Genomic DNA, 25,601 nt, shown 5'->3' with positions numbered 1-25,601 from the left:
CTTCTGTTGTGATGGGGAAGCAGCTGTGGTCAAACGCATAAGCTAATGCACAGGGATGTGCCCTGTTGAGTATGTTTGCCAACCCCTAGGGGATCATTCCAGAGAAGTTTCTTTACTGTTTCTGATTGTCCCCCAGTTAGCGTGATTAACAGCACTACCTCTAAATAACTTCCCTGCACCCCTTCCCTTCCCTGCAAGAGCTGAATCTTTTTTTTTTTTTAACATCTTTATTGGGGTATAATTGCTTTACAATGGTGTGTTAGTTTCTGCTCTATAACAAAGTGAATCAGTTATACATATACATATGTTCCCATATCTCTTCCCTCTTGCGTCTGCCTCCCTCCCACCCTCCCTATCCCACCCCCCCAGGCGGTCACAAAGCACCGAGCTGATATCCCTGTGCTATGCGGCTGCTTCCCACTAGCTAATTATTTTACGTTTGGTAGTGTATATATGTCCATGTCACTCTCTCACTTTGTCACAGCTCACCCTTCCCCCTCCCTATATCCTCAAGTCCGTTCTCTGGGTCTGCGTCTTTATTCCTGTCCTGCCCCTAAGCTCTTCGACATTGTTTTTTCTTAAATTCCATATATATGTGTTAGCATACGGTATTTGTCTTTCTCCTTCTGACTTACTTCACTCTGTATGACAGACTCTAGGTCTATCCACCTCATTACAAATAGCTCAATTTCGTTTCTTTTTATGGCTGAGTAATATTCCATTGTATATATGTGCCACATCTTCTTTATCCATTCATCCGATGATGGGCACTTAGGTTGTTTCCATCTCCGGGCTATTGTAAATAGAGCTGCAGTGAACATTTTGGTACATGACTCTTTTTGAATCATGGTTTTCTCAGGGTATATGCCCAGTAGTAGGATTGCTGGGTCAATCTTTAAAGCTAGAAAAAGGACTTGTTGCTCATCTGTTCTGAGCCCTCAGTTACAGATGAGGACACTTGGGAAAGCAGGTGGGTCTTGCCCAGGACCTGTGGCTGTTTATGGTCTTCAAACTGGGTTCCCCTGAGTCCCCTCGGGAGCCACCTGGGGTGGCAGAAAGAAGAGTAGAGGGAGGCTAAGCCACAGAGAGCCCTCCCCCAACACGTTGGTAAAATAGCAGTACTACCAACTACACAGGGTCAGGGTTAACTTTCCACAGTATAGGGGTTCAATAAAATAAAGCCTGGATAATTGTAAACACACAGTAAAAGTTCATTTCTCTTTCCTGCTTCAGAAAAGTTGGAGACTATGGTAGTAAGTTCAGCTAAAATTTTATATGTAGGTTTTTCTTAGAGGGGGTATGCCTGTTCTTAAAGTGTCAGACTGTGCAGTAGGAGAGGCTGACAAAATGAAGTAAAGAAGACATCGATTCTGTGCCAGTTACAGAAAATTGTATTTTAACGAGTTATTCCAGGGCAGACACTCATGAGATCCGGCAGAAACAGAGCAGTGACCTGGGACCTCCCATCCCTATAATCTTCAGGATACCTTCGCCCCAGGCCAGTGTCCTTAACGAGTCATGTCCCCCTGAGTTTCCTCAATTTCAGTTCGCATACCCTGGGGCCCTTGGTTCCCTTTATCAGATACTGTAACTGAGAAAGGGGTGAGGGAGAGAGCAAGCGTTTCTAGGTTCAAGACCAAACTCAAATTCCTGATGGGATTTCAGAATTCAGCATCTGAACTTAAAAAATGGAAAAGCTTGTGATCTTTGGTTAAAAAAGCATTTACAAAAAGAGGAGCGGCAAAGAAAGTGCTTAATAAATATGTTGGGCTGTTTCTTCTAGGCTGGTTGCCTGGGTTTCATTTCTGTGACTCAGCATCTCTTTTGTCCCTCCTTCGGCTGGCTGGTCACTAGTGTCATGAGGAAGCAGTCTCTTGGAAGGCTTGGGGCTCACGGTACCTATGTTTTCTCAGCCCCAGTGACATGGGGAGCAGAGCAAAGGTTAGAGATCTTCAGGAGGGCAAGTATATCCAGACTGCTCCGGGAATGCCCGTCAATCATTCATTTGGCACACCTTGTCTCAGCATCTGGCTTGTGCAAGAATTGTGTGGGACACCGAGAACTAAGACCCATCCTCTGCCCTGAAGGAGTATATAAACCAGTTACAAGCTCTGAAGTCTGCAGAACAGTTAGAGATGAATTATTCCTGGAAACATTTCTTGGGGCTGAAGTTAAGTGAATAGATTCAAGGAATTTAGGTACCTGGAACCTGAGAACAAATAATACCATGTCCATTACCCAATGGTAACATTGCACTAGGGATATGGTTGGCTGTATTTTAAGACAACTGCTGTCTTTAGAAGACAGTCCATATTGAGAGGCTAGGGAGAGCATATATGTACAAGAAGCCTATATAGACAGAGAAAGGGATTGAGGTCATGGATTCAAGACCTGGGTGTGGGCAGAATTAGTGTTCAAGTACTTCAGGAACAAGGGGTGAGAGGGGGGCACCCTCAGCAAATGCCTGGAGCACTTCCTGGCGTTTGTCTTGGTGGATGGGCTGGTACATGGTGTATCAGTGCATGGAACTTGTTTAAAGGGTCAGACAGCCTGTCCTGGTTGGTGGAGACCCTGCTCCAGTACCCCCTGGTGCCTCGAATGTGTTAGGGATGGCACAATATCCATCTGTACCAGAGAAGTTCAAATTTGGTCCTGGGTGGGAAGGCTGGTTTGCCGGCCAAATGCCATTAATTACATGTAGGAAGGTTGACAGAAATAATGCCAGACTCAGATTCTAGGTCTCTAGTAATTCACAATAAGCACTTGAAAATGTCACTTTATCATTCTGAACCTCAGTTTTCTAATCTGCCCAATGGGGATAATTTCTGCCCTTTCAACTCTTCTGAGTCAGTTTGAAGCTTGAATGGAACAGACAGTGGCCTCCAAGGGACTGCTATATCCGTGGTGCCTAGCACAGAGCCTGGCACACAGTAGGCGCTCAACAAATATTTTTTGACTGACGGAACCAATAATTGATATGGAAATACACAGCAGATAATTATAAAGAGTTTTATGAATGTAAGGCGGTATGTAGTGGATGGAATAAGCTTGGGCCTGGGAGAAGAAGACCCAGTGTTTTTGTCCTGTGTGGCCTCGACCTAGTCATGCAACTTCTCTGGGATTAGTTTCTCTTCTATAAAATAAGGTGGTTCTTCAAGTCCTGAAAGTCTGGTTTCTACCCCAAAACAATATGGCCTTATTAATTTATGACAGAATTAATTTGGAATGGTGATTAAACTGATCATGGCAGGAGCTAGTCTGTATTTGCTCATTCATGAAAAAATAACAAAAAACGTTTGTTATGCAACTAAGATTGTAGAAGCGTTGAGCCTCTTTACGTTACATCGTTTTTCGAGCAATTTAAAAAGCAAGCATAGGGCTTCCCTGGTGGCGCAGTGGTTGAGAGTCCGCCTGCCAATGCAGGGGACACGGGTTCAAGCCCTGGTCTGGGAGGATCCCACACGCCACGGAGCAACTAGGCCCGTGAGCCACAACTACTGAGCCTGCGCGTCTGGAGCCTGTGCTCCGCAACAAGAGAGGCCGCGATAGTGAGAGGCCTCCGCACCGCGATGAAGAGTGGCCCCCGCTCGCCACAACTAGAGAAAGCCCTCGCACAGAAACGAAGACCCAACACAGCCAAAAGTAAATAAATAAAATTAAAAAGTAACGGTACCATTTAAAAAAGAAAAAAAATAAAAAAAAAAAATAATAAAAAGCAAGCATAGTGGGAACCTCATTAGCATATTAACGGAGTGTTAATTACAAAAGAGTCTTTTAAAGCAGATTTTATAAAATCCCCACTTAATAACCATTAGCTTGTGGTACTTGAAGCACAAACTCTTCACGTGTGTTACTTAGAAGTATTAAAATCGTAATTTAAAAGTAATCTGCCAACTTGTCATGAATTTAGACTGATTTCTCTCTCAATTGATCCAAATGAGTGAGGTTTTGCTATAATTATATATAATGCTGGTAATAATGAGGCTGATTATCAATCTTTGCCTGCTTTTCGCTACCTCCATCATTACAGGCTTTAGGGGAGGGGGTGGGGGTGGAGGGAGAAGGGAGGGATGGAGGGGGGAGTGGAGGATGCCAATCTCCCCCTCCCCCTTCTCCCGGCACTAGAAGAAGCAACCTCCAGCCCCTACCCTGAACAGCCAGCCAGCTCTCCTTTGGGGACTGCAGGAATCAGGCAGAGCTACACTGTGTGAGCCCAGAAAGGCTGGCCAGTTGGCCAGGGCTGCACACAGCCGTGTCAGCCTATCAGCTGCTGTGTTCTCTTATTCCTGCTGAGAGGCCAAGGGGGCTGAGCCTCGGGGGCAGAAGGAGTGCCTCTTCTCCCACAGCTCGCTAGCCACTTCCATCACGTTTCTTCATTTTCCCCATCAAGAAAGCCAGAAAGGACATTGGTAGCAGAGAAAGCTTCCTGTTAAGAGATGCAGCCTCTACTTCTTCTCACTCCCTGAGAACTAATATCTTGGTGTCCACATCTGTTAAAATGTGGAGCTCAGTGCCTGTAAAATACCTTCCCGTCCGGTCTCAGGGTGGCCGTGCGGCTCTGATGTGTGTGTGAAAGGGTTTTGAAAATGCCACAGCAGTTTAAATATAAGAAATGCATATTAGACAGCCCCTGCCATCTGAGTATCCCTTCTGTGGAAGAAAGAGGGAGGAAAAGGTTAGGCTGAGCTGGGACCCCTGATGAAGGAAACCAGAGCTTGTGTTTGATGTGAGAGGCTGGAGGCAGATGGGAAGTGTTCTAGTCAGAAAGTGCCAGGTCATCTACACACTACTGTATATAAAATAGATAACTAATAAGGACCTACTGTATAGCGCAGGGAACTCTAGTCAATACTCTGTAATGACCTATACGGGAAAAGGATCTAAAAAAGAGGGGATATATGTATATGTACAACTGATTCACTTTGCTATACACCTGAAACTAACACAACATTGTAAGTCAACTATACTCCAATAAAAATTAAAAAAAAAAAAAAAAAAGGAAAGTACCAGGTCAAAGTCCTGAGAGGGGCCATGAGTCGGGTTAGGAAGGGCAGAGTTGGGGACAGAAATTGGGCCCAGGGAGGCTTGATGGAAGAGTGGTCCTGAGTAACTGCTATAAGTCGCTGCACAGCTAGTATAGTATATGGTGGGGCTGGGATTAAAATCCAGGTCTGCTGCTTTTCCCCTAGAATCAAATACCACTTGTATAATTTACTAGCCATGTTCTCTTGGGCAAGTTATTTAATTTCTCTGTCCCCCAGTTTTTGCATTTGTACAATAGGGGTGAGAGTTGGTAACCTCAAAGGGATTTGTAGGGATGAAATGAGTCAATATCTGTAAAGTGTTTAGAACCATGTCTGGCTCATGGCAATTGCTTAATAAATATTATCTGTTGTTGTTACTCAGTAGAGGAGATAAAATTTGTCAATTAAGTGTCTTCATATGGCAGACCCTGGCCTACCTCTCTTGCAGCCTGTCTGTGTATTACAAGCCAAGCTGGGAAAGGGTGTGTGAGCAAGTTTCCCTTCAACTAAGAAGAACAGGCCAGGTTTCTGAATATTCTGTGATTCTTAGGCTTATGTACTACGTTCCTCCATTGGAGAAAAGGAGGCAGATTGAGTGTGAGATTGTGCCCACCGTGACAGAGAGTAGAGTGGGGTAGGGCCCTGTGATGTTCCCTGGACTTCAAATGGAGAGTTCTGACTCTTAGAAATAGCAAGTCTTTGCCTCTGTCCCCTTCCCTGTGGATGGGTATTAACCATTATCAATGATTCATCATAAGTTTCCATTCCATCCTGAAGCTGGGACAGTGAATTCTCTACCCAGGTACAGCAGTAAAGGGGTGGAAGCACCAAGCCATTTGTTCTCTTGTCTAGCCAATTAGAAAGACTCATGCTTAACATTTTACGTTGATTGGCTGAGGATAAGGTTGCTAAGCAACTTCCTTGCCTTGGTAAGAATTCTGTAGTTCTAAGTACCTGGGCTTCTCTTTCTCAATAAGTACCCCCTCAACACACACATGCAATTTGTTGTCTAGAGATTGCAGGGATTTTGGGTTTGGTAAACAATCAGAGACATAGATTTCTTATGCAAATAATATCCATTGATGAACTCTATATATAGTTGTATACACTAATTAACCAAAAAGTCTATTCCATTCATTGATTAGGCAACAAATATTTTTTGAGCATCTAGCATGTTCCAGGCACAGTGCTAGATACCACAATGATAATCGTGGTGAAATCTAAAATATGTGACAGGCAGTAGGTCACCAGGTACTCAGAATGGAAGTTAGCATGGAGGATATCTTTGTGCTGGGATGGATTCTGGGGGGATCTGGAGGGTCCTAGGGGAAGGGTTGGGGTGGCTGGGATAATGGAGGGGCACTCTGTGCTCAGAGGAGTGACTAATACTATAAACAACTGGTATGTACGTACTAGTGTATGGTAGTGACAATCCTTAACAGAGCACTTACTATTGACATGGCTTGGGTTAAACCCTTTACTTACATAATCTTCTACAATGGTATTCAAGCCAGACTCAGGTCTCCCTCACCACTTTTACAGTATGGTAAGAAATTGCAGCTGCTACCACTGGGCCAGTCGTCTCAGATGCTCTTAGCACCCCTGAGATACGTATGCACGTCTCCATTTATGGCTGAGGAAACTGTGGATGAGAGAGGTCCAGTTCCTGGCTCAAGTTTATATGACTGGAAAGTGGTACAACCTCAATCCAACCTAGGACTTTTGGGCTTCAGAGGCTTGTATTCCATATAGACTGCACCCCTAATGCCCATACAATGCACACACAGGCTTCGGAAATCAATAGAGTGTATGCACCCTGCAGATTTCCAAAGAGCTTTGCTTCCTGGTGACACCAGCAGCATCTCAAAGTGCAATCTGGAATCCCAAACAGCCTGAAGGGCTAACATGGTCCAGCTGATGATGACAGGGGCCCCTCAGCAAGTGGTCCAGACTCAGACCATGCCAGACCACCACCTGCACTTCTTTTAGATGCCAGTGAGCCATATGCTACCTACCTCAATGTGCATGGAACAGCACTGGAAGGGATCTTAGAAGCCAATGGGTGCTGGCTCCTTACTGGGGAGAATAAGGCCCGGGAATACGAAAGGCGTTTCTTCAGTATGTCGCCAGGAGAGAAGAGAAGCCCCTGAGAAAGTCCTCTCCATCAAATAAGTTAATTTCTATAAAAATCATGGCTATGCTAAGAGAGTGAACTCTGCAGAGTACGGATTTTGTGTATTTCCCGGGCATCTGACAGTGGGCATGGTGTGAGAGGCTGACAGGGATCAGGAGGGTGTGTGGTCAGGGAGCGAGCAAGGCTGATGGGCTGCAGAGGCTGGAGAATTGGGCTCCCAGCCTCTGCAGAGGAGCCAGGGAGAAGCATTAGAGAAAAACCTGACCTCGGATTTGGACTAGAACCCAGGTTTCTGGAAAACTTGTGCTAGCTGTAATTCCCACATGGCTATGAAAAAAAAAGGAGTGAGAGCAAAAGAGGCTGATAAAAGTGTCATGGACGGGTATGCTTTAGAGTCTATTTGGGAGAATGGATTAATTTTCCATTGAGAAACACTTTTGTCATCATAGGCATTGTTTTCCACCTTTTCTAAAAGCAAGGCTGTTATTTCTAAGAAACGCTGGGTCATTGTGAGAGGCAAAGAACCAAAATGCATTTGTGTAAGATGTATTTGTCTTTTGGAATTTTACTTTAAAAAATACGGTTATAAAGTAGCCCATCTCTTCTGGGTCATTGACTCAACAGAAACAAACCACATTTTAAAGGCCATTGTAAATCAAACTTTAACTGTGTTTAATTCTATCTCAGCAATATACCATTGTCATCACTGAGTAGTCAAGCCGTATTCTGATTGTCTTAATTTATATTATTATTAAATATAATAAAAACAATGTACTTTTAAATCTCTCTCACATACCATTTTATTCTGGAAGCAATTTGTGAATTTCCCCAAGTCCATATTTTTATATTTTGCACAGTTCATGTTTCTTAAACATCATACCTTTGCATACTATTTTCATGATATCGAACATGTGTTCTTGTACTTAGAAGTGTTCTGAGGTCAATTTACTTTTCTTTTGAAAACTTAAATAGCAATTTTGAGGAACATCATTTTATATAAAAAACGGAAGCAGAGTCACTTGCTGTAAATAAGAGACAGTGAAAATGAATTTAAAACTATTAATATTTTCAAAAGGTTTGCCTACATACCGCTTAAAATACGACCTAAAATGTCCCTTACCACTGGTGTTGCAGTTTCCACACCTTGGGAACTCTCAGGTTGATGAATGTGTGAAAGAAAATCTTGTTCCTGTCTGTCCCATAGCTCTGAGCCTGGTGTAAGGCACTGGGCTTTACCTTGGGGATATAGAAATGAAAGGCATAGTTTCTGAGATCCAATTAAAACAGAATATGCAGGGCCCTTTGGTCCATTTTTGGAAAGCCGACGCTGGAAGGGAAAGTCGGTTTCCCTCAGATGGCTTGGCTGTGGGGAAGGACAGCTGTCATCCCTGCCGAGTTCACGGCTCCTTGCCCATCAAGTCGGGCTGGCTCCTAACTCACCTGTCACATGTTATCTTAGTAACAGGCTCAAGGTGTACATTGGCCTCTTTAAATGTCACAGACTTCCAGCGCCTCAGAAGAGTCTAAAATTGTTCTTTCTAATCAGTGACCGTCTGGGAAGATTTTTGTTTTTTCTGTCTTGAGTTCTTGGAAGGTGCCCCCTTCTCTCTTCTTCAGATGAACTTTCAGCAAGAGATCATTTCATAATTGAGTTACCTTGTACTTTGTGATATGATGGCTCTCTGAATCATCTCTACTATCCTTGACAGAGCACACAGGAGAGAGCACGGGCTTCAGATTGACAGTTTGAATCCAGGCTCTGCCGCTTACTTCCCGGCTAATGCCGGTACAGTGCTAGTGGTGAGGAGACATAAACAGACACTTTTCCCCCCTCTCAATTTAGTGGAAAATACAAGGAAATACACAAGCTGTTACTTACAAGACAGAAAAGGGCATTAAACCAGAGTAGGAATACCAGGGAAGACTTCCTGGAGGAGGTGATACTTGAGTTAGACCTTGAAAGATGAATCAGAACTTGCTAGACAAAGGAGGTGGGGATAAGTCATCCCAGAACTGGGAGCAGCATGGGGGTGAGACTGAGCCTAAGTGGTCTCATCTGTAAAAGGTTGAGATGAGGGGCTTCCCTGGTGGCGCAGTGGTTGAGAGTCCGCCTGCTGATGCAGGGGACGTGGGTTCGTGCCCCGGTCTGGGAGGGTCCCACATGCCGCCGAGCGGATGGGCCCGTGAGCCATGGCCGCTGAGCCTGCGCATCCGGAGCCTGTGCTCCGCAACGGGAGAGGCCACAACAGTGAGAGGACCGCGTACCGCAAAAAAGAAAAAAAAAAAAAAAAAAAGGCTGAGATGATACTCATAGGCCTATTATCAGGATAAAATGAGTTAATGTATGGAAATTGCCTATTCAGGACACATAAGAAGTGTCTCACTTGTTCATTTAAACCCCTTTACCACTACTCTGTGGACCCAGAGCATTTGGTTCACCTCAGTTGTGGTACTTAAAAGATCATGATTGGGATTCATCTGTTTATGAGACAAGACACCTGATAGACTGAAACTCCTAGGTAGAATCACTAGAAGGGCACAGACTCCTCAGACATGAGAGTGACTGTTCTCTCCATAAGTAGACCTTAACTAAGTTAGCAAATGCTCCAAGGGCAACTCCAGGTTGACATTTTTCTAGTGGGACATTTATGATTAAGAATAGCTGCAGTTATACCTCTGATGCTCCACGCTTCCCTCCAGAATGTGAAGAGAGCACCTCCCTCCCTAAATTCTGTTCCTAATACTACGCTCAGTGCTACTGACGTCTCCGAAAGGCTTAAGACATGCAGTGCCTTCTCTGCATGTAGAAGGCACTCAAGGGATATTCCTTGAACCAACAGTGAACCACCTAAGGTCAGGCACGTGACTTACTCCCTTCAGCATCCTATCTGCCTGGCATGGTGTTGGGCTCCAGTAGGAAGGGGAGAGAATTGGATGGTTTCTCCAGCAAACCATGCTTACTGACCACCTCTCCCCTTAATCCTTTCATGTCCCATCCACGAGGACAGCATGGGTGCCGTGGTGGGGCCTAACACATGGTTTCTTTGAATCTGTTCTTGCAATGCCAACCACACAGGGCAGTGGCACTGTGATTTAGGGTGGGCTTCTCTGTTATTTTCCCAATCTCTCCTCTGCTGTTGCAGACCCTCAGGCTCACAGCTCCTCTCTTCTGGAGAGAATGTTGCATGCCAAGCTCCTGAGATGGCAGTGGGGCACCCTTCTTTTCTTTCATCTTGAGTTGCAGCTAAACTTGGGCTCAACTTATCTGGGGAAAATGGTACCAGGTGCCATCTGCCCAGAGCCCATTTCATAAACACTTGTGGCCACAGCTCCCTATCCCCGGAGGCAGAAACACTCTGGGCAGGACTGGCTGCGCTTCCTGGGCCTCTGTGGCCATTGAGCCATGCCCAAGCGTCCTGAGTCTTCTTCCGTGAGCAGTGATTAACCTTCCAAGAGACTGGGGGGACAGGAACCTTATGGACATAAAGCTGCAAAAGCTACTGGCAGTCAAGGGCATGATAAGAGCCTCTGCCTTCCCCATGGTCATTATGGATTGTGTTTCCGACAGCAGGAACTGTGTTCCCTTCGGTTCTGAATCCCTAGCACCTGATGTAGTTCCTGCACCTTAATAGATGTTCGTTACATATGAATGAATGAATTTCTCCCGACTTTATAGGTTCAGCCCTGCCCCAGTTCTCAGAGCAATAGGAATTTGAGGCAGGGAATTCTGGAGCAGCCTGGACACCTGCTCACTCCATCCCCCAACTGGGGGTTTGGTATTGACTCACCTTCCCTGTCTGGCTGGCTCAGGTCACAGTCACTCAGGCCTGGGGACATGTGGGCTATGCCCCTGTGGCCCTGGCTGTTGATCTGACACAATGCAAGGTGAATGTCATGTGGTGCACCAGAGGACTGGCACATCAATGAGTATTTCAGCAGGCCCTTTCCCCTCTCTGCTCTTTGCTTGCCTTTATTCTACTAGCTGCGGGAGTTCACAGGTGTGCAGGTGTGGCTGGAAGGAGGGGAAGGATATAGGAAACAAAAGGAGGGGGCTCTGTCCTAGTGTGCCATCCCTGTGTTTCCCTAGCTTCTCATCACCTTTGATCTTCTCCTTACAGGTTCCCCCAGCCACTCTGGCTCCACGTCCATGAGCCCGTCGGCAGCCTTGTCCACAGGGAAGCCCATGGACAGCCACCCCAGCTACACTGACACCCCAGTGAGTGCCCCACGGACTCTGAGTGCAGTGGGGACCCCCCTCAATGCCCTGGGCTCTCCATATCGAGTCATCACTTCCGCCATGGGCCCACCCTCAGGAGCTCTTGCAGCCCCTCCAGGAATCAATTTGGTTGCCCCGCCCAGCTCTCAGGTAGGTGTCCGTCTGTCCACTCCAACGTCTTTCTAGACATCCTAAATAGTTTCATCCTGGCACAGAGGCAGCACTCGGCAGGTGCTGAGTGCATGCTTGCAAAGGGATTGGGTTGTCTCTGCAGACTTCTCTCCTGCAGGGCCTTCATTGAGTGTGCCCTCAGGCAGAGGAGCCCCAGAGAACTGATGATGCCTCACGGTCCAGAAAACTGTGGCTGAAAGGGAGCCACCCCTGTGGTTTCAATGGTTCAGCCCTGGCTGTGATTTCAGTGTCTCTCAGGCCTGTTTGTCTTCCATGGGGTGGACCCCCTTGATTCTTCTCAATACTGGGTATTTTTTGAGTCAGTGAAGTGCCCAGTGCTCTATGACATGCTATAGGGCAGCAGTCCCCAACCTTTTTGGCACTAGGGACAGGTTTCGTGGAAGACAATTTTTACACGGATCGGTGGGTGGGAGGGGTGGGGAACGGGGGGATGGTTCAGCGGTAATGCGAGCAGTGGGGAGCGGCAGATGAAGCTTTACTCACTCGCCCACCGCTCACCTCCTGCTGTGCGGCCAGGTTCCTAACAGGCAGTGGACCGGTACCAGTCTGGGGCCCCACCGGATGAGGACCCCTGCTATAGGGGATACCGAAATGATCAGGATGTGGTCTTTGCTCTCCAGGAGCTTACATTTGAGAGGGCAAATAGGCAGATGTGGCACACGGATAAATCTAGAGCAAGGCAGACTGTGTTACCTACATGCTATCTCTGAGATAGAGGTAAAGATTATGGAGACTCGGGGGGAAAAAAACAACCCTCACTTTAATTCCTAGTGCCTTTTGCTACAACAGAGGCAAGGATGTATATCCATGGTAGATACTACATTGTTGCTCTGAGGAAGCTACAGGATGGCCAGATGCTGTGTACTTCCTTCTAGCAATGTCACACTGAGATTATCAACCTTTCCTTCTCGTAGCGGTCAGCTATTGCTGTAATGATGCTGCATGACAAACAATCCCCATATTGCCACGGTTTACAAAAACACACATTTTTTTCTTACTCACAAGTTTATGTGTTGGCTAGGAAGGCTCTGTTTCAGATGGTGGGTGAGCTGGGCGAGGCTGCAGCCTGGGTGCAGATCAGCGCCTCATGTCCTAGACTAAAGAAGCAGCAACTTCTTGGGGCATGCTTTCCTCAAGGTATCTCCCAGGAATGCGAAAGTCTAAACCAAATCACGAAAATACAGTGAAGTCTCTGCTCACATCATGTCCATTAATATCCCATTGGCCTAAGAAAATTGTGTGACCAACTCCAACATTGGTGGGACAGGGGAATAGTTTGTGCCTGTTTCATTGGGAGGAACTACAAAGACACAATGCAAAGGATATGAAGAATTAGGAACAATGATCTTATCTACCAGACTCTCCTCTCTCCTTATTCTGGTATCTCACTATTGGACCAGGGTCCCTCAAGACATCTAGCAGCAGAATTAGTAGGTCCTGTAGCCTCCTTTGAATTTATAGTTCTAAGAAGAGGCAGGACTCCCACTGTGTTAGCATTTCTTACTGCTACAAAGAGAACTTCAGAGACTATCCCTAGAGTCCCTTCCAAGACATTTCATGTGCTCAGAGTCTGAAAGCAAAGCCATGTGGAGTCATAGAATTTTACAGCCGGTAAGGACTTCAGTAATTTTTTCATCTATGGATTAGAGAATCTGGAGAAGACCTTAGCGATCTTCTAGTGTAGGGATTGCAGGAGCCAGGGGCCAGGCAGGTAACACAGGTAGGTGAATGAGCCTGGTGCGGTCTGTACAAAGCTGCCCTCATACCCTGAAGCTGTTCAAATTCAAAGACTTTAAGTACTCCACGGGCCAAGCAGAGTACTTCTGTGGGTCCCATTTGGCCAACCCTTTGAACCCCAATTTGTAATCTAATGGCTCTCACCTGTAGGACCTTTTTCAGAGTACACATTTCTCCCTTATCCCGTATTTTGGCCCTTGTGTGGGTTGTAAAACTCCCGCAGAGGATTCTAACTGCCCCACCCCCGCCCAGCTGAGAACCACTAGTTCTAAGTCCTTCAGCCCACATAGGCTCAGTGGGCTCAGGTGATGTGTCCAACCTCACACCACCAGTCACAGCAGAGTCAGGGTTACACCCCAAATCTCCACATCCCCACTCAATCTTTATGATGCTGCGTTTGCCCACTGCTGTGGTGTATTCTGACTTAACCAGTGACCCCAGGATCTTCCTGTTGCCTGCCAAGGATTAAAAGATGAATAATCGGTGCTCCCAAGGAGTCTTGTGGGGGATGTGCCACATCACGCAGATAAATTGCAACGTTGTACGTGCTGTCGAAGGTGTAGGGGCAGAACCGAAGGGAGCATGGAAAAGGGCCCTGTGAACTCCCGGTTGTGTGTTCCAGATGTCAACCACTCGGATGAGTGGGGACCAGACAGTGGTGGGGAGGAACATGGCTCTATGCCACCCTCACCCACTGTCATCGGCAGAGCTGGTGATACCATACCCTTTAGAATGTGGCACTTGAAGAGACTGGTTTATCCATTTTCATTCATGTGAACAGATGCCAGGAAGGCAGGTCAAAGTCAATAGGTTAGAGACAGAAAGAGAGGTGGAAGTTCTGGGACAAAAGTGAAATTTTGCAAAGGACATTCACATTCATTCAAATAACTATTTAGCAGGATCTACTCCGTACCAGGCACTATTTGATACCGTCCTAGGTTCCGGGGCAAAGCACTAAATAAGCCTGTACTTTCATGGCAATTACACTGTAGCAGGCAAGACAGACAAAAACGAAATGAATAAACCAGGTAGTTTCAAATGGCAATCATTGTATCAGGAAGAAATAAGACAGGGTGAGGTAATGACCAGTGTCAGGGCTTGTGGGTGGGGAAGGGGCAGGGCACCGGCCCTCCAAGCCTGCTTTTAGCCACCACACTCCAGTCTAATTGAGCCAAACCTGGCCAATAAATTCAGCTTCACAGCCATGTGAGTGGCAGGGCCGCTATTCCTGGACCATATGTCTGTACAGAGGGATTGGGGTTGAAAGGTCAGCTGAAAGCTTTGGTCCTGGCCAACTGGGCTGTGTGCAGAGGCCAAGGCCAAGTTTGGCTTTGGGAGCTATATTAAGCTTGCCAGCACTGATGAAGCTGAGCAGCGTTGGGGCTTGGGTTCTGGAGCCACACGGCAGTGACACTTTGCCCAATTAACTAGATAACACATGATATCTAGTGCTCTTAGTGTTAGCCACGGTGAGCTGGACTCTGGACACTCTGCATAGATGATTCCTATGCATCCTGCCTTTCTTGCCCAGGATTGAGGCTGAGTGGGACTTGTCCGGGAAACATGCGCCTTGTGTGACCTGGGTCTAGGGTAAGTGCAATTTGAGGGTGAAGGGAAGCGCTCAGTGTGGGGGCAGCGGGGGGGGGGGGGTGTCTCGTTCTGTGCTCTGTCTTCCCGGTATTTGAGCTTCTTTTTTTTTTTTTAATTCTTGTTGTATTTTCAGTCTTGAGGAATAAAGAGAAATGAACTGATACTCTGGAGGCAGGGACGGGGTAAACTTTTGCAAACCACTTTAACTTATATTTATCTCAGTTCCCTTTCCTCTATTGTGGGGTAACACATTTTGCCCTGATTACCCTACAGGGATTTTTTATGAATATCAAAGGAGATGTGGATTTGAAAAATCACTGCTTAAGCACTTATGATACTCTATGGCAATAAGGTGGTATTATTAATATTATTATTATACCTAGGTGCTATATCATACACCTAGGTGATATATATTATGCAACTGTGTGATCATTGGTTCAGGTGTGTGTACTTTGTTGTTGAAAGGTTCTAGAGAAGTTCATTTCAACAATCATTCATTGCACTAAGCACTGGAGATCTAAAAAATGTTTAAGACTCAGTCCCTTCCCTGGGGAGTATCTAAGTGGAGTGAACAATTTCCCAAAACACCAAATATATAATTGAGAAGATATTTATGCAGCTTTCAGACAGAATGATCTAGATCACGTTTTTCTGAGTGTGTGTGTGTGTCTGTGTGTGTGTTTAATGCTGCATTTTTGTAAGTGTGATATCTGTTGGCTCGACCCCGAAGCAGGCCCTACCTTTGGAAGGCTCCCGTCTCTTTCTCCTCTCCTGACCCAGCTGCCTGACCTGGGTTCTGTCCCTGATAATTCCTGCCCAGGTAGTGCTTGATAACCAAATTATTATCCTTTCAGATGCTTGCATTTTTACAGAGAATACTTTGATAATAAGAATTGCAAATGTTAGAGCTAGAACAGACCTTAAAGATCATCTGTTTAATTATTTTTTAAAAAGCCATAAAGTCTTTCCTTCAAGTGAAAGTATGTTTGGAAGCCATTACATGTCAAATAAAAACAGGTCTGGTGAACTAGAGGTGGGATACGTGAAGGCTTCTTACTCAACCTCGCCAACCCCTGCCATACACACTCTCTGAGCTCAAAACCCACTGCTGTCGCCTGTGGATGAGGAAACAGCTTCTCTAAATGAAGTCACCCAGTCAAGATCACACAGCAAGGAAGTGGCAGGTCCAGGCTCTGTACTTTTTTTTGACAAAGACCCTCACTCGGTTAAAGAAAGGCCACTCTAAGGAGACCGCTCATTGGAAGAGGTGCGCCTGCCTGCAGCCTGCTTGTCTGGCCACGTATCTGCCTTGAGTGGAATAATTTGGGCTGAAAGCCGCTCAGAAAGGTGGCTCCCAATGTTCTGTGATGGCTCCAGGGCATCTAGGATGCATTCAGTCCTTGGCTGAGAGGACTGCAAATGGAAGACAGGCCAGCCAAGTGTGTTTCTCTCAGGAGCAGCCGGCCGCCTGGTACATCCCGGCTCTAAAGTGCTCACTTCAGCAGAGCTGCTTCTAATGGAACAAGACAGCTGGGGCCGCAGCACTGGGGACCATGCAGCTAATGGGTTTGAGCTCTGGGGGCCACCTTCGATCTCATCTACCATTGCTCTGATCTCACACAAACCCTAAGACAGCAAAGAGGCTGATGGAGACGAGGGCATCAACCCACCTGTCTCAGCCACTGCCTCCTAATGCCAGCCCAACTCAGGAAGAGGAGGGGTGTCGGAGAGAGGCTTCCAGGAGAGAGTGGCCAGAAGCAAGTTGGTTCCTCTGGGTGCTCATTGCCAATGAGGTGGGGCGGGAAGCAGTCAGGGCAGGGGCGGTCTGGGGAGCTCCTGCCACACGAGACAGGCAATGTGGGGAAGGAGGAATGATGACCTGAGATCCAGGAGCCCGGGGTTCCAGCTCCCACCTGTTAGATCTGGGAAGGCACCTAACATGGTACCTGGGCAGGGGCAATAGGCTTGGTATCTCTCTCCTTCAGTCTTTCCCCATGCTGCTGCCTCATACTTTGAGGACCTTTTTTCTCTGCTGGAAACCTCATGGCTCCTCATTGCCTCTCAGATTAGATCCACTCTCCTTAGCTGGGCAATCAAGTACAGCCCACCTTCCAGCCTTGTCTCCCATCCATCCACCGGACACAAATACCTGGGCTTCCCTTCAGGCCTTTGTTGTCAAAACTTTTTGTCCATCACTGGCCCATCCAAATCCTGCCCGTTTTTTAACTTTTTTAACATCTTTATTGGAGTATAATTGCTTTACAGTGGTGTGTCAGTTTCTGCTTTATAACAAAGTGAATCAGCTATACGTATACATATATCCCCATATCCCCTCCCTCTTGCCTCTCCCTCCCTCCCTCCCCATCCCACACCGCTAGGTGGTCACAAAGCACCAAGCTGATCTCCCTGTGCTCCCCGTTTTTTAAAGCTGTCAAGTCCCAGCTCAAATGCTCCTTCCTTCAGGACATCTTCCCTAATCTCACTTGCTTTCTTAAATTATCCCAACCAGCTTTTAATCTCAGGGATGGTCAGTTTCTTGGGTTAGTGCCTGTGTATTCTTCCTTTTTGTATCCCAGGATTTCTGAATGAACTTAAGAATAAACCACTTTACAGCTCAATTTCCTCATCTGAAAAATAGGAAAACCTCATAGAGTTGTCGTAAGGATTAAAATAGCTAATTAGCGTTGAGCAAACTTTCCTTGGACGGTAGCACCTACAGTAGCAAGAACAATAATTACTGTTCTGTGATTGTTGTGGGCTGGAGGTGGTGGGTATGGTCCTGTTGGAGATGGGAGTGGGAGAGGAAGGTGGGTGAGGGTCTCCTGAGCCCGAGGTGACGGTGTCCTCCTCCTTATTCCCGTGACCTTTCTTATCCATCTGAGGATTTGCAGACAAAGTCATGGTTAGCTAGAGGGCTCTTTTTGGGGGGTTCATCTCTTTCATGGGGTGGAACTAAGTGCTAATAACTATTTCCTTGAGGCACTCAGAATTCCTAGCCCATACTGGCCCTCAGACCACTTTTGCATGTGGGGCTCTGGAATTAATTTTTTCCAAAGCTCCCAGGTGTACATCTGGGGTTGAGTACCACTGTATTACACCAAAACAAAACAAAATACTGAATATAAGACCTAGATGTCTTGCCTTAGCCTTGTATAAAAAGGAGGGAGCAGGGGGAGAGGGGAAGAAAAAGAGGAAGAGGAGGGAGAATTCTCCCACCATGGACGTGTTTTCATCCCTCATATGAATGAATTTTTAAAAATTCCTGGTGACTTTGATTTCAAAGCAAGGCCCTGAAAGCTGTCTTTTCTTTTTTGCATCCCTTGCAGCATTTAACCCAGAGCCTTTGCCCACCTCCTATGCTCAATAAATATTTGCTTAGTGAATTGAAAAGCTAGTAAATTTAGAAGGAACCTAACTCAGGCTCTGTTGTATTTTCTTTTCTTTCTTTTTTTGCGGTACGTGGGCCTCTCACTGTTGTGGCCTCTCCCGTTGTGGAGCACAGGCTCCGGACGCGCAGGCTCAGCGGCCATGGCTCACGGGCCCAGCCGCTCCGCGGCATGTGGGATCCTCCCGGACCGGGGCGTGAACCCGTGTCCCCTGCATCGGCAGGCGGACTCTCAACCACTGCGCCACCAGGGAAGCCCTCTGTTGTATTTTAGGTTTTATTGATCATTCCTTCTGTCCCAAAGGCCTTGAATAGAGAAGAAAATCCTACCTTTGGTTCAGTTTGGGAACTACAGTCACTTCAGTTAGGCAAAAGTCACATAGACCATGCAGAAGTCAGTGGACCTTCCCTTAAACCCCCAGATGTTCACCAGGTGCCTCTACCGGGCACTTAACTCACACTTACTCAGCACCACTTTTGTTTGAACTTACTTGGAAGTGTTCTTTGGGGGCACGTTCCGACTCCTCAGTGAGATTTTCATCATCTTTGAGGAATGACACACAGACCTCCATTTCATATCTCCCTTCACAGTGCCTAGAACATTGACCTGTGCCCATGGGTACAGAAACACTGCTGATTGGATGACTGGCTTGTATTTATTTAACTTTTCTTTGATGAATACAAGACACGTAGAGGCAGCTTCTCAGTCATCTCCCTAAGAGCACCGGGAGACAAGGAGGGGGTGGCGGTGAGGAGTTAATGTTAACTTGTGATAAGGGGTGAAGAAAGGGATACACACATGTTCGTTTATTCAGCCATTCAGTTCTACCAACTCCCTACCACATGCTGGGTTCACGTCAGGCACCCGGAAGACAAGGCAGATGGTCTCTGGCTCTAAAGATTTTATATTTTCATGGGAAGATATTTGTTCCTTAGAGACAAGTTCAAAAACATGATCCGGGACTTTTAACCTAATTTTTGGTGCTATTGCAATGATTTGGGCATTTGGCTTACCATCCTCGGTAGGCTTGTTGAGATGACCACTACACGTATCGTCTCTTCCATGTTACTGTGAACGTCTTAAGAGTATGCATTTTATTTACCTTTGTATCCCAGAGCCTGGCACAGTGCCTGACATGGTGAGTGCTTGTGAATGACTGTTGATTCACTAAACGGATAGATTTGCATATTTTCCTTGGTTCTCTCCTAGTCTAAGTCTTTTGCCTGAGGGCCATAGCTCCCCTTGGAGTACTGCTGAATAGGCAGGATGTAGTTAATAAAAAATTAAAAAATACACAGAGGACTTGTCCTAAGTATGCTGTTCCGCGTGGATTTCTAGTTCAAATAAAACATGAGTAAAATGAGTAAAAGCTGAGAGCTCTGATGTAGATGTGTTGTGATTTTTGGTTTAGGTTTTGGCATTTAAAAATGACTTCGTTCCTCTATGCTACTCTTTTTCTCCCTTAAATTCACATCCCTCATAGGCAATTTTAGATACTCTGTACTTGGAAACTACTTCTTGAAATAGAACCCACTTTTTTTCCCCTCAAGGATGGCCTTATTGCTTTCTGCCTCAGGGATTGGGTTTACCCTAGCTCTGTGTTTTATTGTATTTTTTTCTCTTACAGCTAAATGTGGTCAACAGTGTCAGCATTTCAGAGGACATCAAACCCTTACCAGGGCTTCCTGGCATTGGAAACATGAACTACCCATCCACTAGCCCTGGATCTCTGGTGAAACACATCTGTGCCATCTGTGGGGACAGATCCTCAGGTATGTACAGAAGCAGACACTCCTCCCAAGTGCCCCATGCAATGGGGATACCAGAGAAGACACCTCTTCCATTGCCCACTTGGCTCCTTTGTACCCAACGAGAGAAAAGGGGTCTTTGAGCATGGTCCAGCTTGGGGCCCAGGCTGTAAATTTCTGTCACCACAGCCTTAATGAATTTAAAGCATAATTTCATGTGGTAAGATTAGATTTATAGAAAACATTTCAGAAGCCCTTCCCTGGAGTTACTGTGTTGCATGTGTATCTGGGATAGAGAAGCTGTTGTAATGAGCAAGTATCTCAAGCTACAGTCTCTTTAATTTAAAAAAAAATATTTTTTTATAATTCTAAAAATAATATCCCAACATAGGAAATGTGGGAGAACCAGAAAAGTACCAGTGAAAACAAAGAGTTATCTATAGTGTTCCTAACAAAATAAACCCTTTGATATTTTAGCGAATTTCCTTCTACAACATTCTAGGTTTTTAACATGTTTCCATAGGTGGAAATAAGTGTGTTTTCACTGATTTTATCTTCTTTGATCCTCTTCCATTTTTGCCCAAATTATTTCTTTCCTGACTTGTTTCCCTGCCTCTCCATCATTCCTGCCTCCCCACTCCCCGTCTCAACAATTTTGATGACATTTGAATCTCTGATTTGATGAATGAGGAAGATTCTTTTCTATAGTTGTCTATGACGGCTGACAATATTTTCTCATCTTTTTATTGTCACCAAAGTCCCTGCGAAATGTGACTCCACTGAAAGTTCCAGGTGCCTGGAACTTAGCTACACAGCTGATGTTTGCTTGTTCTCAAAAAGTTGTTTCCAAATCATGCAGACTTGACCATTGCCATAGCAACTTAATTCCAGCCACCCTGATAGAGAGTTTTTTCTGCTATGGTTTAATTGAAAGTTGGGCAGTTCTCTCATATATGGAAGAACCACGGGAATGACAAATTGGTCCCGTGTTTCTTAAAGACAAATACTTCAGAGCTGAAAGCATTAGGTTCTTTGAGCCCAAGATAAAAGCCTGTATTTATTGAGTTCAGGAAATTAGTATAGTCAACTGAAGACTAAACTTCATCAAGCAGGCTATCTCTAGCCACCACTGCATCTTAGAGTGGCTTCCTCTGAAATGTAAGCTCCTGGGATGCAGGTATTTATACTGGCTAGTTCTCAGGGACTTCAAGTTCACTTCGATATCAGCCTAAATACAACCAAATTAGAACGTCATGTCAGGTCTATAACTAAACAGTATCTCATGTCATACTCAAGAATCAGACATAAATATGTTTTGAATGATCTGTTTCGTTATATTTTTCAAGTCCCACAATTCCAGTCCATTAAATGTAGCTGCATGGTGTGTAGTATTGGGAAGACTTCTACTTAGAAAGAGTATGGTGATTGATTCTTGATGCCTATGTGGGCATGGGTATGGTGGCTCTCCTGACCAAATTAGCCATCTCTGGCTGGAGTCCTGGAAACCTGGATGCGTGGAACAGGTAATAAGGGCAATGAGACATGTAACAGGTTATTCTGGATCAAGCAAAACTACCTTCCATCAGATCTTTATGTCACATCTCAAGATTATATGTCATATTATGCCATAAAGATCATAGCCAGTTTACTCCTCCAATAGGCAGTAGTATATAAAAAATTTATAACTCAAGTTCTTGTTCATAGTTTATGATAGAGGATAATACTTTTAAGTGAGATTCCTAAGTCCTTGGGCTTCAATTATGGGGAAATATGTGTGAAGCTGAGGTTCTTTTCCTGCTAGATAACACGTAACAAGCATAAATATTTTTATTTCTTATGTATACTGATGTCTTAAATGAAGGCAGAACATTTTGCTTAACTAAACGTAAGAGTTGCCCTATTCAATAAATGTAAACAAAATCTTAGGTCAGGACTTTTCTAATAATGCTGTCTGGAATTGGTGATTCCAGAGAGTCGCTTCCAGAGAGTAGACACGAGGAAGGGCATATTTACTCTGCCTTGGTTTGGTTCCTGTCATCAAGCCTGCATTCCCTGCTTTGCTTTCTGTCCCATTGCCTAGGTGATGTGCCAGTTTCCCTAGGCGAGAGCCAAGGGGTTCTTTTGCATGAAAGACCCAAATAAACACAAGAATAACTTACGGAATGTCGTTTTCTTGTGACCAGGAAAGCACTACGGTGTGTACAGTTGTGAAGGCTGCAAAGGGTTCTTCAAGAGAACCATAAGGAAAGACCTCATCTACACGTGTCGGGATAATAAAGACTGCCTCATTGACAAGCGTCAGCGCAACCGCTGCCAGTACTGTCGCTATCAGAAGTGCCTTGTCATGGGCATGAAGAGGGAAGGTGAGGTTCCCCACTACCCCTCCCTCCACTCGGGGCAGAGCAGTTTGCGTATAAATGATGGAAACAAGTGCAGGACATAGGAAAGAGTCCTGCTAGGCTGGACTGTGTGGAAGAAGTTTGAAGCGGAGGGGGGAAATGACTTTGGGTACCATGATTTCTCGAGTATTTCAGTTGAATGCTTCCTGCCCTGGTAAGTGTGTACCCCCGAGCAAAGATAGCAAGAGCATCTTCCTCCCCCATGTTCACCTATCCTCTCCTGGACCTCAGATGATGGTCCAAACTGGACCCTCTCCCTTGCTCTTCCAATAGCCAGACAGCATCAGAACTGAGGTCTCGGGGTCGCTGTGTGCTGCCCTGTAATGGGACATCAGTCTGACCTTCTGGGCAGAGCTGACTTCTCCCCTCTAATCCTCACTCTGGGGAAGCCTGCTGGTTTGATTAATCTCTCTGGGCTTTTATAACCTTGGTCTGCTACAAATCCTCTGAGATTGGTGTATTCCAAAGTCTTTGGGGATTATTGGCATTACCAATAATCAGACTTTGCCTTCTCATTCAGAGAGATCACCATCACGCGTTTTTAAATGTTACATCTTTCAAACTTACAGTGTGGGTTAGCTGGGTTGTTGTAGAAAAAAAAAAATCTGAAAGTGCTTTCTGTTCATGTACAGATCAAAAAGTCTTTCTGTTAAGTAATACAAATAACCTGAATTGGGCAGTTAATCAGCTGGTAAACTCAAGCAAGTACAGGGTGTAAATGGTGAATCTTAATAGATTTAAGAGTAAGGGGGTCCTGCCTCTCTCTCTAGGAAATGGGAACAAGGCATTTAGTCACTCCCAGGTGACTTTTCTTATTCTTGAAGAACTTCTTTTCTGTGAGGAGGGGGGAGGCTGACTGAAAGGACCAATGAAGAAAACGTTTGAGCCCCTTCTAAGAGAGAATGCTACCAAGAAGGAAAAAAAGTGATATTCCTAGCATGTTTGAGATGGAGGTGGCCCTTGAGAATAACTTAATAACCCTAACCATTCTACAGCCAAGGAAACAGGCTTGGACTGATGGAGTGAGTTTTCCAAGGTCCCCAAGGTAGGTGATGAACAGAGACTAGGACCGCTTACTCCTAGGTCAGAATCTCAAATTGACAGACCCCCAAATCTGTCCTCCTAACCTGTTCATCACACGGTCCTCCCCATTTTAGGAAATAGCCATTTTTCAGTTGCTCAGACCAAAAGCCATTGGACACCTCTTTTTCTTTCATACACCACATTCAATGGGTGAGGAAATCTCTGTTTCTCAAAAGATGTTCAGAATCTTTCCATGTCTCACTATTTTTACTGTTATCACCAAACCACAACTCTTTTTTGTAATAATACAAACAGCCTCCTAAGAAGTTTCTCTGCTTCCGTCTTTATCTTCCTTCGGTCTCTCCTTATCAAAGCAACCTGAGTAAGGCTTTGAACAAGTGGGTCAGGTGAAGCCTTTCCTTCACCAAAACCCTCTGATGCCTTCCCTTCTTACTCAGAAAAAAAAGGCAAAATTCTGGTCATGACTTCAAGGTCATACATAGTCTGGCTGCCCCATGTCTCTCTGCTCCAGCCTTTCTAGTGTATTTGCTGGGCCATCAGGGTTGCTCCCACTTTAGGGCCTTTGCACTTACTGTTCTGTCTGCTTGGACTGCCCTCTTCCCAGGTACCTGCATGACTCACTTCTCCTCCTTCGTACCTTTACCTGATTGTCAACTTCTTGATAAAGCTTTGCCTGACTACACTGTCTCAGATTGCCCCAAACACCCTCATACTTCCCAGTCTCTTTCCCACAGCACTTACCACTATCTAACGTACTTTAAACTTTTGTCTGCTGTCTGTCTCCAAGAACGCAGGGATATTTTTCCCGCCTTTTGTCCCCCCACGGCTTATATCACCAGTGACTAGCACATAGTAGACGTTTAAGAAAAAATCGTTGAGAGAATGGATGAGTGATTTAAACTAAATATCAGAATCATAAGTGTTAGCAATGCAGGAGCTTCTAAAAATGATTCAGTCATTCATTCATCAAGTATGACTTGAGTGATTACTTCATGCTTGTGTCATACTTGCTGTAGAGGGGTCAACAAGTTTCTAGACTGGAGCATGTGATGTGAAAAATCAGCTGGTGGAGACTGTCTCCTCTTCACTGGGATAGAACTGATACTCTTTGTAGCTTCCACCACTGTGATAGTCAAAACGTAAAATTAATGCCCCCAAAGTGTGTCTCTCATCAGCATAGAGCATGATTGCTGCAGATTGCAAATCACTTATACTCGATTCTCCTGCCTCACAGTCTAATTCTGACTCTCAAAACTCAACCTGAGGGCTTCCCTGGTGGTGCAGTGGTTGAGAGTCCGCCTGCCGATGCAGGGGACACGGGTTCATGCCCCGGTCCGGGAAGATCCCACATGCCGCGGAGCGGCTGGGCCCGTGAGCCATGGCCACTGAGCCTGCGCGTCCGGAGCATGTGCTCCGCAACGGGAGAGGCCCCAACAGTGAGAGGCCTGCGTACCGCAAAAAAACAAACAAACAAACAAAAAAACTCAACCTGAATATTTCTGGCTCAATTAGGGTCAGAGTGGTTCACAGAGCAAATGGTGGGAAGCGTGGTTCTTTATTTTAAGTCAGACAGGGACATGTGGATTGTAAGAGCCTGGGCAGTGCTTCTTTTAAACCTAGTATTATTTATGATTCTTTCGTAGCAAGTAGGGTCCAGTTTTGGTTCTTGCATTAAAAAAAAACAAATAATGTGGAGCAACAGGAATGATGAAAAGCTGAGGAATAAAGATTAGGAAGGGGAAAGGGGCTCTCTGAGAAATTGCTAAAGGAATTGATACTATTCGCCCTGACAAAGAGAAGGCAAAAAGCGAATCAGTTCCTCATCTCACTATATCGAGGGTCACTTTTAAAAAGTTACTGGACAGCCTTTCCTTCGCCACTATCATTTCTGGCCTTCATTTACAGAATTTGGGGCTCAGTTCAGGCACTTTCTTGAGGACAAGACTAATAAAATCCTGGAACAGGTAACTGAGTGATACTATAGAATTTACATTCCTAGAGAGTTGGACAGACAGAGAGAGATGAGATTGGGGTGGGCTCAGAATTCACCTGCCTAAAGCCAGGGTACATAATGGCGAAGCTGGAGTGGACATTTGCCATTGCCTGATGTAACACATTCATTTCCTGAAAG

General features: G+C 45.5%; 1 protein-coding gene across 2 annotated transcripts in view; it reads left to right on the top strand.

Moving 5' to 3' along the window:
* Positions 1-25,601, top strand: part of RXRG (retinoid X receptor gamma) — a 44,846-nt gene that overhangs the window by 5,550 nt on the left and 13,695 nt on the right. The window contains exons 2-4 of one of the 2 annotated variants that reach the window (XM_065893642.1): positions 11,277-11,524; positions 19,907-20,051; positions 22,211-22,390. In XM_065893642.1, coding sequence (XP_065749714.1) covers positions 11,277-11,524; positions 19,907-20,051; positions 22,211-22,390 — 573 coding nt within the window. Of the gene's footprint in view, positions 1-11,276; positions 11,525-14,670; positions 14,894-19,906; positions 20,052-22,210; positions 22,391-25,601 lie in introns of those variants that run through there. The other variant, XM_065893652.1, reaches the window with a different exon arrangement.

This window comes from Phocoena phocoena, chromosome 1 (genome assembly GCF_963924675.1).
Source record: "Phocoena phocoena chromosome 1, mPhoPho1.1, whole genome shotgun sequence".
Lineage (NCBI taxonomy): Eukaryota > Metazoa > Chordata > Mammalia > Artiodactyla > Phocoenidae > Phocoena > Phocoena phocoena.
The sequence above is the reverse complement of the archived record's forward strand: the minus strand, read 5'-3'. Positions and strand labels throughout refer to the sequence as shown.